The following is a 16442-nucleotide window of genomic DNA, read 5'->3' on the forward strand; positions in this document are numbered from 1 at the left end:
CTCCTCTTTACCTACAGTGACTAACACCTCCTTCTGTTTATCCTCCCTGTCAAAGTATGAGTATGTTTACATGGCACACTCGCTGACTCTTTCTCCTATCTGAAGTATTCACTACATAGTTTACCTCATTCAGTTTCTTTTCAATCTGTTAAGATCCACTAAACTTTGCCTTTAATGGCTTGCCTGAAACCGGCAACAGTACCAGCACTTTTTCCCCCAGCTACAAAATAACGAGCCTTTGCCCTTTTATCTGCATTTGCCTTCATTACTTGTTGAGACACATTTAAATGTTCCCTATCTAACTCACATGCCCTACTTAATCTTTCTCTGAATTTTATTACATAGTCCAGGAGAGTAGTTTCAGAACTCCGATTCACTAATTTCTCCTGCATCAATTTGAGTGGTTCCCTTACTTCGTGACCATAAATCAATTCAAAAGGACTGAACCCTGTTGACTCATTAGGGTTGTGCCTAATAGCAAACAACAAGAATGTAATCTCCAATCCCAATCATGAGGGTAGTCTTGACTATACGCTGTAATCATGGTTTTAAAAGTTTCATGCCACCTTTCCAAAGCACCTTGTGATTTGGGGTGATAAGCTGATGACTTGAATTGCTTCATTCCCAGGCTGCTCATCATTTCTTTAAACAGCTGTGACATGAAATTTGAACCCTGATCAGATTGTATTTCTTTTGGCAATCCACAACTTGTAAAGAATTTGGTTAACTCTTCTACAATCAACTTTGCTGTGATTTTCCTGAAAGGTATTGCTTCTGGAAATCTCATGGACATATCCATGATTGCCAGTAAATACTGATTCCCACTTTTAGTCCTAGGGAGGGGTCCTACACAATCAAACAGGACCCTTTTAAAAGGTTCCACAAATGCTGGAATTGGAATTAAAGGCGCAGGTTTAATCACTGCTTGAGGTTTTCCTACCACTTGACATGTGTGCCATGTCTGACAAAATTTAACTACATCTTTATGTAGTCCAGGCCAGTAGAAATGTTTTTGTATCCTAGTTTGAGTTTTCCCAATTCCCAATGTCAAGCCATTGGGATTTCATGAGCCACTCTTAAAAGTTCATTCCGATATCCAGATGGAATTACTACCTGGTGAACTATGGCCAACTTCTCATCTGCAGGGACATGAGGCGGTTCCCCAATTCCTCAATAGCACATTGTCTGGCATGTGTTCTGCCTCAGTCTCAGAATAAGCCGTCTGATATCGCTTTTAAAATTCTGGATCTTTTTGCCGTAACTCTACTAAATTCAATAGGTTAAACATCTCAGCCTCTTTCTCTCCAATCTTCTTCTCCTGCGCAACATTTTCAAAAATAGACCCAGCCAACCGAGGTTTGGCATCCTCCCCGTCTTTTAGATTCTTCCTCTTCCTGTCTAAATTTTTGTGCCTGTGACCTTGTCACCACACAGCCTGGAAACAATCCAGGATGATCTTTTCATAAAACCTCCATTGATTGTATTTCAATAGGTTTTTCTATCACTTTAGGGGTAGTCCATATTTGAGAATTAGCTATATCATTTTTTAAAATGAATTGAATCCCTGCACTTTGCAATTTCTCTACCATTCCAACAATTACTTCTCCTGTTTTCAAATCATTTTTAAAACTTATTCTGTATAGTGAACTAGGTTTAAATTCCCTGTGTATTCCATTAACTAACAATTTCTCCTGCAGTAGCCCTTCTGGACAGCAGATGGCACGACCCCATAACATTAGTGATTGACTGGCACCTATATCCCTCAAAACTTTGACAATTTTCCTTCTTTTCCTGAAAAACAAGGATATACTTCCCCCTCACATATAAAATCTTTGAACATCTCTGTAACCTGACCTTCATTATCACTTGGGTAGGTTCAGAACACACTCCCACCTCTCTGGCTAATTCTGACTCTTCCTTTCTCACCTGTACGAATGCTACTGATTTATCTTTCACTTGGGATTCAGAGTCCAAAGCACTCTTATTTACAGAACTCTTCTGAGTTCTTATCGCTGTAATCAACCTCCCATTTAACTTCTAGCAATTTGACCTCATATGTCCAGCATTATTGCAATTACAATATATTACCTTTTTCCCATCACCTTTGCTTTCTAACTTTTCATCTTTAGTAGACTGGCACCCTTAACTTTGCTCCTTATTACTAGCACTTTTCCAATCACTAGGTTTTCTATATCTCCAATTTCCTTGCTGGCTCCCACATGATCCTTTTCCTGCATTCAACTGTGTTAAATATCATAAGTATCAGCTAAGACAGCAGATTCTCTGATTTTTTTTTTGTCTAAATAAGTTTTGATGGTTACTGGAATACTATTTTTAAATTCTTCCATAATTATAATTTCCCTTACATTTTCAAAACTCTTCTCTAACTTCAGTGATCGAAAACACTGCTACCATGGAGTTTCTTTCTCTCTTGCAAATACTGCCAATGTCTGATGAGATCTCTTTCTTATGATCCTAAATTTTAATTGACAAGCTTCAGGGACAAGCTCATAAATATTTAATATTGCCTTTTAACCACTTTGTAGTCTGCAGATTGTTCTTCTGATTAGCTAGCATATGCATTCATGGCTGTACCTGACAGAACACTCTGTAACATTATGGCCCAAGTATATTTTGGCCAATTCAATTCCACAGTTATCTTTTCAAATGAGGTGAAATAGCTTTCAACTCCATCCTTTAAATTTAGGCACTAAACTAAGATTTCTAGTTAAATGAAATTCCTCAAAGGAATCAAAATCATTCTCCGAACCACTATCTCTCCTTTCCTCCTTTATTCTAAGCTTCGCTTTGGATAGTTCATACTGTCTGGCTTTCTTCTCTCTCTGGAGCTCTCTATCTCTTTCCTTATCCCTTTCCTCACTTGCTAACTTCTCTCTCTGAACTTCAAGTTCAAGCTTACACAATTCTCTTTCTTGCAATTTTTTTCCTTTTCTTGCTGCTCTTTTTCCCATGCAAGCTTTTTTATTGCTATTTCTTTCAATCTGTCCCTTTATTTTCCTTGTTTTCTCATTTTTCTTTTTTTTTTCTTCCTTCCAATTCAAGTCTTTTCAGTTCCACTTCTTTTTCTATATCAAGCTGCTTCATCTGCAGCTGAAGTCTTATCACCTCTAGCGGTGACACACTAGTTTCAGGTGTCTCCTCCTCTAACTTTAAGTGCTGGATAAGTACTTTAATCATATCAGCCTTACGAAATTCTGCTTTTATTTCAACCTTTACTTTATCTGCTAACTCTTTTAACTGAGTTTCAGTCAGAGATTTCAAATAACCCACAGTTGCATCCACCACTCCTAGAAAAGCCTTAGCAACTGCTCAAGCCATTTTGCAGTACAAATATATTAATATCTTTCAACACAAAACTCCTGAGTTCAGTATCCTCCTCATACTTGATGATTTGGACTAAAACATACTTTAGACTGACAAATCCCAATCCAATCAAGGAATTCTGATCACTCAAGAGCCCCCAAATTTGTTACGACCACAGCTGATGTTATTGCTGAGCAAGCCAGATCCCAGAGTGAAGTCTGCCTTGCTGACCATAAACCTTTTTTATCATGAAAACAAGGAGGAAGAGCTACTGACCTCAAAAGCATAGAACTCCAGTGACACCTTTAGAATTTTAAAAATTAAAAGATTTATTAAAAAGAAAAAAATACTTAAGCACACAAGATAAAAGTTACACAGTTAAAACATTCTTACAGAGTGACCCAAAAAAAAAACACACTTGGTCAAAAGCACACAATTAAACTATCTTTCTGGTAAAAAGCCCTTACAGATTTTTAACCATAAAAATCCAGTAAATATTATCTAGGCCAAGGAATTGTTGTCACTTTAATAAAGATACACCTCATGACTTCTCAGACACTTCTACTCTGATGTGGAATTCCAAAAGGAAGTTCAGAAACAAACTGTTTCCTAAAACAAAGATTCAACTGGCTTAACACTGAGTGGCTGCTTACAATTCAAAACTTTCACAGCTTCTCAGCAGCTCGCACACAAGGAAGCTGGCCTTCAGTGGGTTCCCCCACAGCAACTCTCAATAGTTAAACATCCCTTTTCTTAAATATCTTTTCCCCTTTTTGTCTCAGGTTCCATTGTCCTCAAACACAGTCTTTGAAATTTAACTTCTCCAAATATAAAAATCTTTCATGTTTTCTATTTTGCCTCTACTTTCAAGTCAATAAAATTTAATATACCTTCCCCTATTTACTCATGGAACACCTGTAAGATGCAAATGTTCCTCATCACCCTTTTGAACTCCCTTTTGAAATTCAACAGCTAAAGAAAAATCAATTTCCCAACTTATCTCAAAATGCAAGTTTCAGATCCAACCTATTTACTTGTAACTCAAACCCACCATAACCTCTCATTACAAATGCGCAAACCTAACACCTTTAACCTTTTATCTCTTAGACCACATAGGCAATCTGTCTCTAGTAACCTTCCCCCTGTTTAATTAACCCTGGACACATACACCCCCACAGCTTTCTACACAGAAAATATAATCACATGATATAAAAATATACATCTTTCATCACCGCACCCATACATGTCAGGCATCCTTTTCACCTGGCCTGGCAGGTGTCCTGCTTACACTCTCTCCATCTGTATTCATGCAGGAACAAGCTAGCACACAACTAAATGGAGTGGTCGCAGTCTGGTGGAGGAATGACTGATATCAAAGTCCTCACAGACTTCGAAAATAGAGCCATCCAGTTGGCCAGGGATGATCTGGACCTTTCCTGTGCTGATGGTGAGTTCAGCAGTGCTCAACCAAGTGAGGATCCAGCGGTCCAACATCCATCAGACAACCATGCTGTGAGTCAGTTCCCCTGTTCTGGAGTCCCATGCCATACACTAATTATCTCTCCTTGCTTTCCCAGACACAACTCGGAAGCAGCCAAGGGGTCCACGAGCCAGGTCCTCAACTCCAGCCCCGAGGACACCACAGAACAGGAATCCATGATACTGGTTTTCACACATCTGCAGGTAGCACATATGCTGTCTATAGGCCCTGGGTCAAGTGGCGTGCCTATGAATGATGGCTCTGTGGGGTTTATCCTCTATGTGCAGAGGAGGTCCCTTGGTCTTCAGGGTTCTGCTCCAATCTTTGACGAGCCAGAGGCCTCCATCACATTCTTCTCCTTCTTCTCTCCTGCCTATAAGCAATCAGACAGATGACGAGATCACCAGCCTCCATGTTCCTGATGGCCTCCTCACTGCAGTATCAAAGAGAAAGATGCAAGGGTCCACAATTATCTTCTAAGGGCCACTCTTGGTCAAATCATTGTCTGCGGCTGCCTCTCAAGACCCCTGAACGTATTCTGGAGAGTCCAGGCGACCACATGGATGCCCAGTGTTTAGTATGCATGATGCTCCCACCCAACACCGCCCCACACCACATGCCCGAGTGATGACCGTTTTGGCCACTCGACTGCACCCTGCATTCTCACCTCAGTTGCAGGCATTGTCCTAACTTGCACTCCAAGGCCTTGCAGTTTGCTTGGACCATGACAGTGACTCTTCAATGTCAACCTAAACATAATGCAAGGAACTAGGAGCACACCCCTCTGTCAGTGTTCGATGGCCGCCTTTCCCAAGGGGATCCTCAAGCCTGACCAGTCGCGCAATGGTTCTGCAGCACCAGAGCACTCATTCGAGTTTGAAGTGTGTGTACGAGGGGTTAATAGTAGAGGAGTAATCATTGGCACTGTCAGGAATTAGTGCTGCTTGCGCGGGTGCAATTGCTTGGCTAGCTGACTGTAAGCATGTTAATTGAGCTCAAGCTAAACATTCCCAGCTGCGCAAGAGTGCTCATGTTTGCTGGCATTTGATGGGCCATTTTCTACCCACCCCCCCACCACCACTGGCATGTGTTTGTGTTCAAACTTCAGTCTGCACTGCCATGACCACCCTCGCTCCCGTACTGTAGCCCCTACCTTGAGGTTCCCTTCTCCACTTGCAGTCTAGCCCTTGCTCTGAGATTTCCTCCCCGCTGGTACTTTTGCCTTTGCCCTGTCACCACAAGCCAGCCACGAAGAAGCTGCTGTGGAGACTTGCCTGTGAACCCCTTGACCTCTTCAAAATTCGCAGAGCTGCTTCCTGGCATTGGGATCATTGCGATCGCTATGCAAATTTGTGTGCATTCACCTCCAAGTTCCTCGAGGTTCAGGTCGCCAGGTGCATGCCTTTAAAGGCAGCTGTAAATCACGCCGTTATAAAATCACTCTGATGTCGGCTTTAAATTTGACGTGGGTGGGGGTTTATTACGGTGTGTGACCACAATAATGAGATGCAAATGGGTTCAAGTTAAATTCCCAACGTTTGAGGGCAGGAAACACGACCCACCACTGGTGAGGGGAGCGGACAATTGCTTCTTGGATTCACGTTGCCAGGAAACGTGCCTAGGTCCTTCTCGTGAGATTCTCCGATCTTGCCACCGAACACGCCCGTCACAACTAGGTGCGGAAAATCCCGGCCAAAGTCCTGTCTTCCATCGTGTTACATGGCACTACCACCATCGTGTTAAGTGGGATATACGTCGAACAAATCTAACAACTGAAAACTGGGCATCCATGAGGCACTGTGGGCCATCAGTAGCAGCAGAATTGTGCACAAACACAATCTGTAACCTCATGGCCCAGTATATCCTCACTCTACCATTACCATCAAGCCAGGGGACCAGCCCTGGTTCGATGAAGAGTGCAGGAGGGCATGCCAGGAGCAGCACCAGACATACCTAAAAATGAGGTGTCAACCTGGTGCAGCTACAACACAGGACTACTTGCACACCAAACAGCGGAAGCAGCATTCAATAGACAGAGCTAACTGATCCCACAACCAATGGATCATCTAAGCTTTGCAGTCCTGCCACATCCAGTTGTGAATGGTGGTGGAGAATGAAACAACTCACTGGCGGAGGAGGCTCCACAAATATCCCCATCCTCCATGAGGGGTGACCCAGCACATCAGTGCAAACGATAAGGCTGAAGCATTTGCTACAATCTTCAGCCAGCGAGTGGATGATCCCTGAACTCAACAGGGGAAGTGAAAGTGACTGCTCTTGACATCAAGGCAGCATTTGACTGAGTGTGTCATCTAGGAGCCCTAGCAAAACTGTAGTCAATAGGAATCAGGGGGGAAACTCTCCACTGGTTGGAATCATACCTAGTCCAAAAGAAGATGGTTGTGATTGTTGGAGGTCAATCATCTCAGTCCCATGACACCGCTGCAGGAGTTCCTCAGGGTAGTGTCCTAGGCACAATCAACTTCAGCTCCTTCCTCAATGACCTCCCCTCCATCATAAGGTCAGAAGTGGGAACGTTTGCTGATGATTGCACAGTGTTCAGCACTATTCGCAACTTCTCAGATACTGAAGCAGTCCATGCCCAATAGTCGTAGACAATTAAACAATTAACAAGAGGAGGAGGCTGCATGAACGTCCCTATTCACAATGACTGCAGACCTCAAAAAGTATAAAAGAGAAGACTGAAGCATTTGCAACTATCTTCAGTCGAAATTCCAGGTAGATGATCACTCAGCCTCCTCGTGATGCCTCCATCATGTCTTCAGCAATTCGTTTAACTCCACCTGATATTACTGAGTGCACTGGATACAGCAAAAAGCTATGGGCTATGACAACAATGGCTACAGTGCTGAAGGCTTGTGCTGCAGAGCTAGCTGCTCATCTGGCCAAATACAGCTATAACAATGTAATCTATGCAACAATGTGGACAAATTGCAGAAGTATCTCCTGTTCACAAAAACTAGGAAAAATCCAACTTCTCCATTTACAGGCCCAAGAGTTCATGCTTAATAATCAGCAAAGTGATGGAAGATATCATCAAGAATTCTATCAAGCAGTACTTTGGCACCAATAACCAGCTCAGTTGGGTTCCACCAGGACCATTTGGCTCCAGATCACATTGCAGTCTTCATCCAAACATGGACAAAAGAGCTGAATTCCGGAGGCAAGGTGAAAGTAACTGCCCTTGACATCAAAGCAGCATTTGACAGAGTATGACATCAAGGAATCCTAGTAAAAGTGAAGTCAGTGGGAACCAGGAGGAAAACTCCATACTGGTTGGAGTCATACTGAGCACATTGGAAGATTATTGTGGTTGTTGAAACCCAAACATTTCAGTCTCAGGATATCACTGCAGAAATTCCTCAGGGCAGGCCCAAACATCTTCAGCTACTCCATTAATTATCCCCCTCCACTATAATATCAGAAGTGGGATGTTCACTGATAATTGCGCAGTGTTCAGTTCCATTCAAAACTCCTCATATAATGAAGCAATCTGTGACATGGACAATGTTCAGGCTTAAGCTGGTAAGTGGCAAGTAACATTCATGCCACAGAAGTGTCAGACAATGGCAATCTCTAACAAAAGGAAGTCACCACCTCCCCTTGACATTCAATGGTATTACCAGTGCTGAATACCCCACACTAAACATTGTGGGGTAACCACTGACCAGGAACTTCACTGGGTTAGTCACATAAATACTGTGGCTCCGAGAGCATGTCAGAGGCTGGATATTTTGTGGCGGGTAACTTGCTTCCTGACTCCCCAAAGCCTGTCCACCACCTACAAGGCACAAGCTGCGATTGTGATGGAATACTCTATACTTACCTGGAAAAATGCAGCTCCAAGAACATTCAAGAAGCTTGGCACTATCGAGGGAAAAGCCATCTACTTGACTGGTACCCCAATCAACCATCTGGAATATTTAACCCCTCATCACTGGCACACCATGACAGCAGTGTGTGCCATCTACAAGATGCACTGCAGCAACTCACCAAGCTTCTTTGACAGAACCTTTCAAACCTGCAACCTCTACCACCTGGAAGGACAAGGGCAGCAGATGCATGGGACAGCACCACCTACAAGTTTTCCTTCCAGTCCACACACCATTCTGAATTGGAACTATATCATTGTTGTCTGGTTAGAATTCTGAAGGCTAGAATTCAGTTAATCCCATTTTTGGGACACTCGAGTCACAATACCCTTTGAGACTGAGGTGGGTGAGTTGCAGCCTCAACTGAATGATTGTAGCATTAACTCAAATGACTTCTGAGCTGCTGTCCACTCCTGAATGTTGCCTGCCAGCCCTGTGCTCAGCAGGACGATGCAGCAGAGTTTTTTACGGACCACTGGTATAGTCAGCTTTAAAACCAGGCTATATCTTAAAGGGAAATTGCACAAATATATTGCTGAAATGTAAACGATTGCGAAGTGAATACCAGGCAGAGGGATCCATAGACACATTCAACACTGGATACAGTAGTGGTCCAGGGGACAGAAGGGGAAGTGCCATTGGTCTGAGAGTGGCCAGAAGACCCTCAAAGGCCACCCTCAGAAAGGAGTGGGAGCAAATTGTTAAGAATGTCAACTCCTGGAGTCTGGAACCCATGACCTGGCAGGAGTGCCACAAGTGGTCTAACTGGTCTAACGATCTCATATGGGTGATCAATGTTAATGAATGCATCTTCACATGACATCCCCTACCCACCACACTGTCAGCCTCTCACGCTGTGCTCAATGTATCACATCCCCATCACTAATCCAGCGGCACTCCCCGGCAGACAGTGCCCATGCCTGACATCCAGATACTCCATCTCTGCCTCACATACCTAGCAATGTTGTCAGCCTTAAACCATCCTCTCACTGCCTTCATATACCTCCAGTTATTCAGGTATGGCAGGCACGTAATGCAAACTCAGTGCAACATAATCACTGACATTCTGCGCTCTCTCTTGCAAGACAAGGTGGAACACAACACAAGAGAGCAGACTAGAACAGGCAGGGAACAAGGATACCTGCATCTCCTTAGTCCTACCGAGGACATGGTTCTCTGCATCATGTTACTGGTTGCAATGGGGTCTGTGGCATCCGACATCACTGAGGTGATGACAGTTTCCTGCCTTATTCTTCTTCTGAACTCGCAGCACACCTTCATCCTGCTATCTGGAATGATGAGCAAATGCAGATGGTATGACCATGGACGTCTTATTTCCCACTGACACCCCTCCCGTCACACCAATTTTCCTGTTTTGAGTTCCTGCTTTCAGATACCCAAGAACTGCCATCTGCCTAGTTGCAGTAGCTCCAGGAGGAGGAAGAGAGCAACAGCACTAATGACAAGGGCCCTTCACTTGATCTAACATTCGCAGCCACCAACTCAGATACTGCTACCTACATGTACCATCTAAGCTGGTACAGAGTTGGGATCAGCAAGCGTTTGTCGACTGGGCAAGAGTGACCTAGAAACACAGAAACATAGAAAATAGAAACAGGAGTAGGTCATTCGACACTCCGAGCCTGCTCCGCTATTCATAACGAACATGGCTGATCCTCCACCTCAAAGCCATACTGCCACTCTATCCCCATACCCCTTGATGCCTCACCTGTTGCCAGATGAGGGGTATAGGAAGATTTGGTTGTTAGCTCGCTGAAAGGCGAGGTGGCAAATAAATACTGCTGCAGAGAACTCAGATGAGGATCTTGATGGGGCAGCATATGGGACAGTGCTGAAGGGACATGTGCACCGAGGTGCGGAGTGCATTGCCTGGGCTGCTAGACAGTCTCCTGCCTTCTCCGCACCCCTGCTCCATTTCCCTGATGGGTTGCAGACGCATAGGCACTTTCAATATTTCCCTGATACCTGTAGAAGTCTTTGTGTGAAAAGGTCACCTACTTCTCTGGCCCTGTGTGTTGATATGGCAATACACTCTGGCAAAATCAGGAAATGACCAAAAGACCTCTAAAAAGACTACAAGTAGACACTTTGCAATAGAAAAAGTTCCAAAAATTTGACTTACCTGTAAGCAGGGTGTTTGACCCTTTAAATACCGTCACTGCAGGGTCCATTTTGTAGCCTCTCACTTGTCTTTCCTCAAGTAAGTAATGCAGATTCTGCCTGCACATTTGTTACCCAAATTTGGGATCCTGATGTTACATCAGCTAGTGGAGCTGAATAGCGCCAAATCAGAGCCTTCTGGCACACGCAGGCATGCAACTGCATGTGCTCTTATCTTCTAGAACACTGAACAGGTCACACAGGATGTGGTTAGGTGGACACTTGTAGCACACCCTACACAAAATAATTTCTCACCCTTGAACTCCCCACTTAAATGCACTGTGGGTGTACCTACACAACATAAACCAAAAGCGGTTCAAGAGGGTGGCTTGCCATAACCTTCTCAAGGACAATTAAGGATGGACAATAAATACTGCCTTGTCAGCATACATCCTATGTTAAAATAACATAAACTGCTGGTGAAGCAAGGTTACGATTACTTGGCCTTTGACTGTGCTTTTAAGTGGATTTGCACTTAAGATTTTGTTCGATTTGTCATGACTGCGAATCACAGCCCCAAATTACTTAAGGACATAATGAACTTTTAAGTAAAACATGTTTTTTTTGAAAAAAAGGACATACAAGCAAAATCTGGCTGAGACTGCAAAGTAACCACTTGCTGGTAAAATGTGGATTACACTTGACCAACTAGTCCAGAGAACAGAATGTCACACCTGAAAATGTGTCAAGGCCTACTTCAGACAGAGACACTTCAAAGGAAAAGATACAATGCAAAAACGGAGCTGTAGCCTCCTGTGGTCATGCAGATAATAAAGACTGATTACCATCTTAGCAGAAACCATCTCCTGTGAGTTATATCCCAGACTGTGGACATGATGGGAGTTGAAAAGAAAGCAAATCTGGGTGAAAGGCATGTTTATTTTTTCCTTCCAGGAATACACAAGAAAAGGGGTTAAAAAACCAACTGCAACCCTAGTTCCGTGTGCTAGTTTTGGTGTTCCAGGCCTGATGTGCAAGGTTGTGCTATGAAGGTCACAGCTGAAGAACTTCAATTAGGCATCCCTGCGCTTGCAGATAAAAATATCTCTTGCTGATTGTTGGAAGCAAGCCACAAATCAGCAAAGGCACAGTCGAAAAGGAAACAGGACAATTCCTTTCGGCTAACCTGCAGAACCAAGAATCTCCAAACCCACTGCTCAACTGCCAAAATCATCCATCTTAACGGCCACAACGTTTCATCATGTACTCCTTACGGACCAGCAAAAGACTGAATCGTATATCTTTTTAACTTTTATTTCTGGGCTCACTTCTCATTTCTAATCTGTTTGTACATGTTAAAAACAAAAACTACTGCGGATGCTGGAAATCCAAAACAAAAACAGAACTACCTGGAAAAACTCAGCAGGTCCGGACCTGCTGAGTTTTTCCAGGTAGTTCTGTTTTTGTTCTGTTTGTATGTGTGTTGTGTTTCTATTATTTTTTTCTTGGGTTTTAGTAACTAATAAATTCACTCTTTCTTTAACTCAAGAAAGCCTGTTTAAATTGGCTCCTTTTAAAACATAAATACATTTGGACTGGGAAAAGGTATCCACGAGAGAAGAGATCCTTTTGAAATTAACCTTGTTACAACCAACCGAGGGGGTTGAATAAAGAAAGGGAGCCAGTTCATCCCTCCTCACCTGGGAGCATAGCAATTTGGGGGTACCTCGTCCGGGATTGTAACAAATTGGGGGAAACTCAGCCGGGGACTGGTCATAACAGATTACACCTCTTTGGAGCACTTTAGGATATTTTTCTACTTTATTGGCACTAAATAGATTGTTATAATTTTTTCTCTAAAAATAAGGTAGAATTCCCTTTAAACATACCTTTGCCAACCTTTTCACATCGTCCTTGTTCATTCCTTATGGGTGTTTCCTTTTGAGCATCATATTTTACCAGTCTATATGATAGAAATGCCTGAAGAATGAAAAGATTTGTAAATTACATCTGATGCAAAGTAAAAAGAACTATTCCACAATTATATAATTGGTTCTGTATAGTTCATGAAAATCCTCTTAAAAAGGGGAATTCAGTCTTGCAAATATTAAATTACCCATTATTAGTATAATCTTCCTCATTCTATGAATACACCAAACTCCTTCAACAATCACCATGAGCATCATATGTTTGCAACGTTTGTGTAATTTTGAAAAGCAGCTCTTCTCTCCCTTTGAAATGTTTAAGCCTCTTTCTGAACTTTGTTTTAATTTTGTTTGAGAAGGGAATCTGCACACATAAATAAGCTTCAACTATGGTCAGCGCAGAAACAGAAAAGAAATATCTGTACGTGTTGGATGAACTACATTTAAAGATTGAAAACTGTAGCTAAGGTAAGTAATTTATTGTTCTTTCACTTCTGTTCACCCAACATAAAAGGGTTATCCTAAAGTAATGTAAAAAAAAACAGAAGCATGATCTCAACATTGTGGCCATGCTTGCTGCACAGCCTGTCAAAGCATTTGCCATCTGGAACTGTTATCAAGGATGCTTTGTGAAAGCATGTACACTATTCTAAGCACCTACACTGCAGACTGTTGAGAAAAGCTCTCACATGTCGGCCAATAATATAGTCTATTAATGGGCTTCACTTTCTTGCAAACAGATTTAAATTGCAGCAACTTTTTTAAACAAGTTTGTCTGGTGGGTTTTGAATATACTTTCCTACCAAACATTAAAGAGAACAGGAATAAACAGAAAACCGTGAAAACATAACTGCATTAAACTGAAAAGGACTAATAGAGAGCTTAATATTGGATATAGCCCATCTTCTCCCACCTGCATAAATGGAAGTCTAAATAACCAGCACAATATTCAAGCGGCTATAGCAGGTATGACATAGGGCAGAATAATCCCAGATTTGCACTAACTGCAGTAGCGGGTGGAAAAAAGAACGTTTTACCCGCCGGCCGCAATGGTAGCTTTTCACACCGTATCGTCCCAATCCCACCTCATTAATCATGCATTCTTGGGAAAAACGCTGTTTCGCTAGTGGGCTGCCTCCGATTCGCCTGCCATGCCGTCACCTCACTGCATCCTCATGGCAGGCACCACATTTAAAGTGTAGCTGCGCACACACCTCTCAGTGCTTCCAGCCCAGGACTGCTGCACAGAAGATATGGCCCCAAAAGGCAAGAAGACTGCAGCCCCTCGATTCAGTGACATGCCACTGGAATGCCGTGGAGCCCCACCGCGATGTCCTCCACCCTCTCTCTGAGCTGGCAAAGGCCAGCAATGAAGGTGACAAATCCAGCATGGGAGGCCAATGCCCTGCAAGAGAGGACAGCCACCCAGTGCCGAAAGAGGATGAATGGTCTCATCTGTTCCACCAGGGTAATTTACTCTTCTCATCACTCTCAACTCACACACCCATAAACTCATCACATATCCACAGGGGTCTCACACCTCAAGGGTGAACATCACTAACCCACACACACCCTCACATCTCCACCAGGCTCATATCCTCTCGAGCTCGTGTCCTCATCCCGTCGATGTCTTCACTCACCACACAAACATTCCACACAGTGCCATGTGTCCTGCTCGCACTCTCTCCATCTGTTTTCATGCAGGAGAAGCTGGCTCATAACAGCAGGGAGGTCCCACAACGGGGGTGGAGTGGCCCACATTAGGCTCCTCACTCACTTTGAGGAGCGTGCCATTGTGCTGACTGGTGAGAGTGTGGACCATCCCTGCGGCAACAGTGAGGTTGGCAGCAAACACGCATGTGAGAATCCTACACCACATCAGCCTTCTCTCAACGCAAATGTGAATGCTCGCTCTCCTGCTTTTGACTCTGCTGTCATGCACTAATTATTTCTACCTTGGTTCACAGGAAGCTCTGCCAAGCAACCAACACCCTCAGCTCCATCCACGTCCTCACCTCCAGCCAAGAGGATATCCTATATCTCCATTGAAGAGCTGGAAATAAGCAGCCTGGAAGATCTGTCACCGCGCTTACCTACGCCCTCCACCAGTGTAAAGACGCATGCCTCGGTGGGACCTAGATCTAGAGCAGGCTTCGGTTCACAATCTGATGGTCACTGCAAAGACATGTGTCCGCATCAAAAGGAGGCAGGTTCAGCCAAGCTCCCCGCCACTCGGAGGACTGCTGTGGAAGTGGCATCTGTGAGGTCCGAGTCAGATGACGAGCATCTGGATTCGGCCTTCCAACTCATTGTGGAGAGTCAACAGAAGGCGGGGGAACATCACGCAGAGCTGTTGGAAGCCCTCAACAGAGTGGCACATGAGTTGAAGGAGTGCGAAGCCTGCTCTCTGATGAAGTGGTGCCCACATGTGCACATGGGAAGGATTGCGGACGCCATGGAGTCCCTGGTCCAGCAGAACGCCATGATATGCGCAGACCTGCAGCCCATTGCGGTAGCCATGGGTGAGTTCCTGCAGTAGCAATGTTAGAGGGAAATGGGGCACCTCGACATCCCTCCAGGTGCTCCTTCCCCTTAAGGAGTCAGGCCGGGGCCCTCGGCACCCAAAGGGAGGAGGAGTGGCAGCTGGACACCCCGGGTCATGCATTCAAGAATCTCAGAGTCTGTCCTCTCCCTCTGAGTCCCCTTTGCCATGACCCCCTCAACCTCGAACTCTGTCACCGCAGAGGGAGCAGCTGCCCACAGGGGGACAGCCAAAGCAAGCCAAGCCCCCAAGGTTATGGCTCCCCAGAGGACACATGCCAAAGCCAGGGCAGCACCTAGAAGAAGTAGTAGGCCTAGAAAAGTTAAGAAATTCTGATCACAATTGGTTGCACGGGTAAAAACATTTTATCACTTAATAATCCAAAAATATATTCTCTTTCACTAAATAATGCATAAAGGTATCTTTCAGCTTCATTGGCAGGCTTTGCGACTCCTTCCACTGCTTCTACCCCTCCAATAGCAGTTCAGCTGCACGCAACTGGCCCATGACTGATTCTTGAGGGAGAAGTGTGTGTGTGGCAGGGCCTTTCGGAGCCTCATGCAAGCACTCTCCCACGTACGCGGACCCTCCCTCCATCACACTCATCTCAATGTCCTGAGCATTTTCAATGCTGCCTGCTGTGGTTCTCTTTCAGTTGTCCATCTGAGCTGACCTGCATCTCCACCCACCCACTGATCACACTCCCATGCAGCACCTGTTCCCAACCCTTCACTTTCGGTTTTAGAAGCATGATACGTGTAACATTTATCCTTAGCACCCCTGTCCTTTCCCCTCCCTCAGTCACCCATGTCCTTTCCCCCATTACTGTCGACCACCCCCCACACCGGCAGGCATCACCTTCAACCTCCCCACCATCACCTACCAGCCAGAACCGTTTTCTTCTGGAGATGTCCAGGTGAAATTGCACATTCCCTGCCTTCCCAAAAATCCTGTTCTTATCCACATTGAGCGCCCTGACCTTCTCCTTCCCACCCCCAGGTCTGTGTCTGCCTCCAAGACCCCACCAACCACCTTTGCCAGCCTTTCTACTGTTACTGTCGAACCCTCACCCTCCCACCCTACCGGCTCACTCTGCCCTCTCTCATTCTCATCATTCCCTCCTACCAGGCCCACCCTCAATTCGCTCCCCAGGAGGC

At 44.5% G+C, this 16442-nt stretch overlaps 1 protein-coding gene across 1 annotated transcript in view; it reads right to left on the bottom strand.

Moving 5' to 3' along the window:
* Positions 1-16442, bottom strand: part of slc27a6 (solute carrier family 27 member 6) — a 79390-nt gene that overhangs the window by 17351 nt on the left and 45597 nt on the right. The window contains exon 6 of the mRNA XM_078568978.1: positions 12708-12798. Coding sequence (XP_078425104.1) covers positions 12708-12798 — 91 coding nt within the window. The remainder of the gene's footprint in view (positions 1-12707; positions 12799-16442) is intronic.

Source organism: Cetorhinus maximus, chromosome 2 (assembly GCF_964194155.1).
Source record: "Cetorhinus maximus chromosome 2, sCetMax3.hap1.1, whole genome shotgun sequence".
In the NCBI taxonomy this organism is placed as follows: domain Eukaryota; kingdom Metazoa; phylum Chordata; class Chondrichthyes; order Lamniformes; family Cetorhinidae; genus Cetorhinus; species Cetorhinus maximus.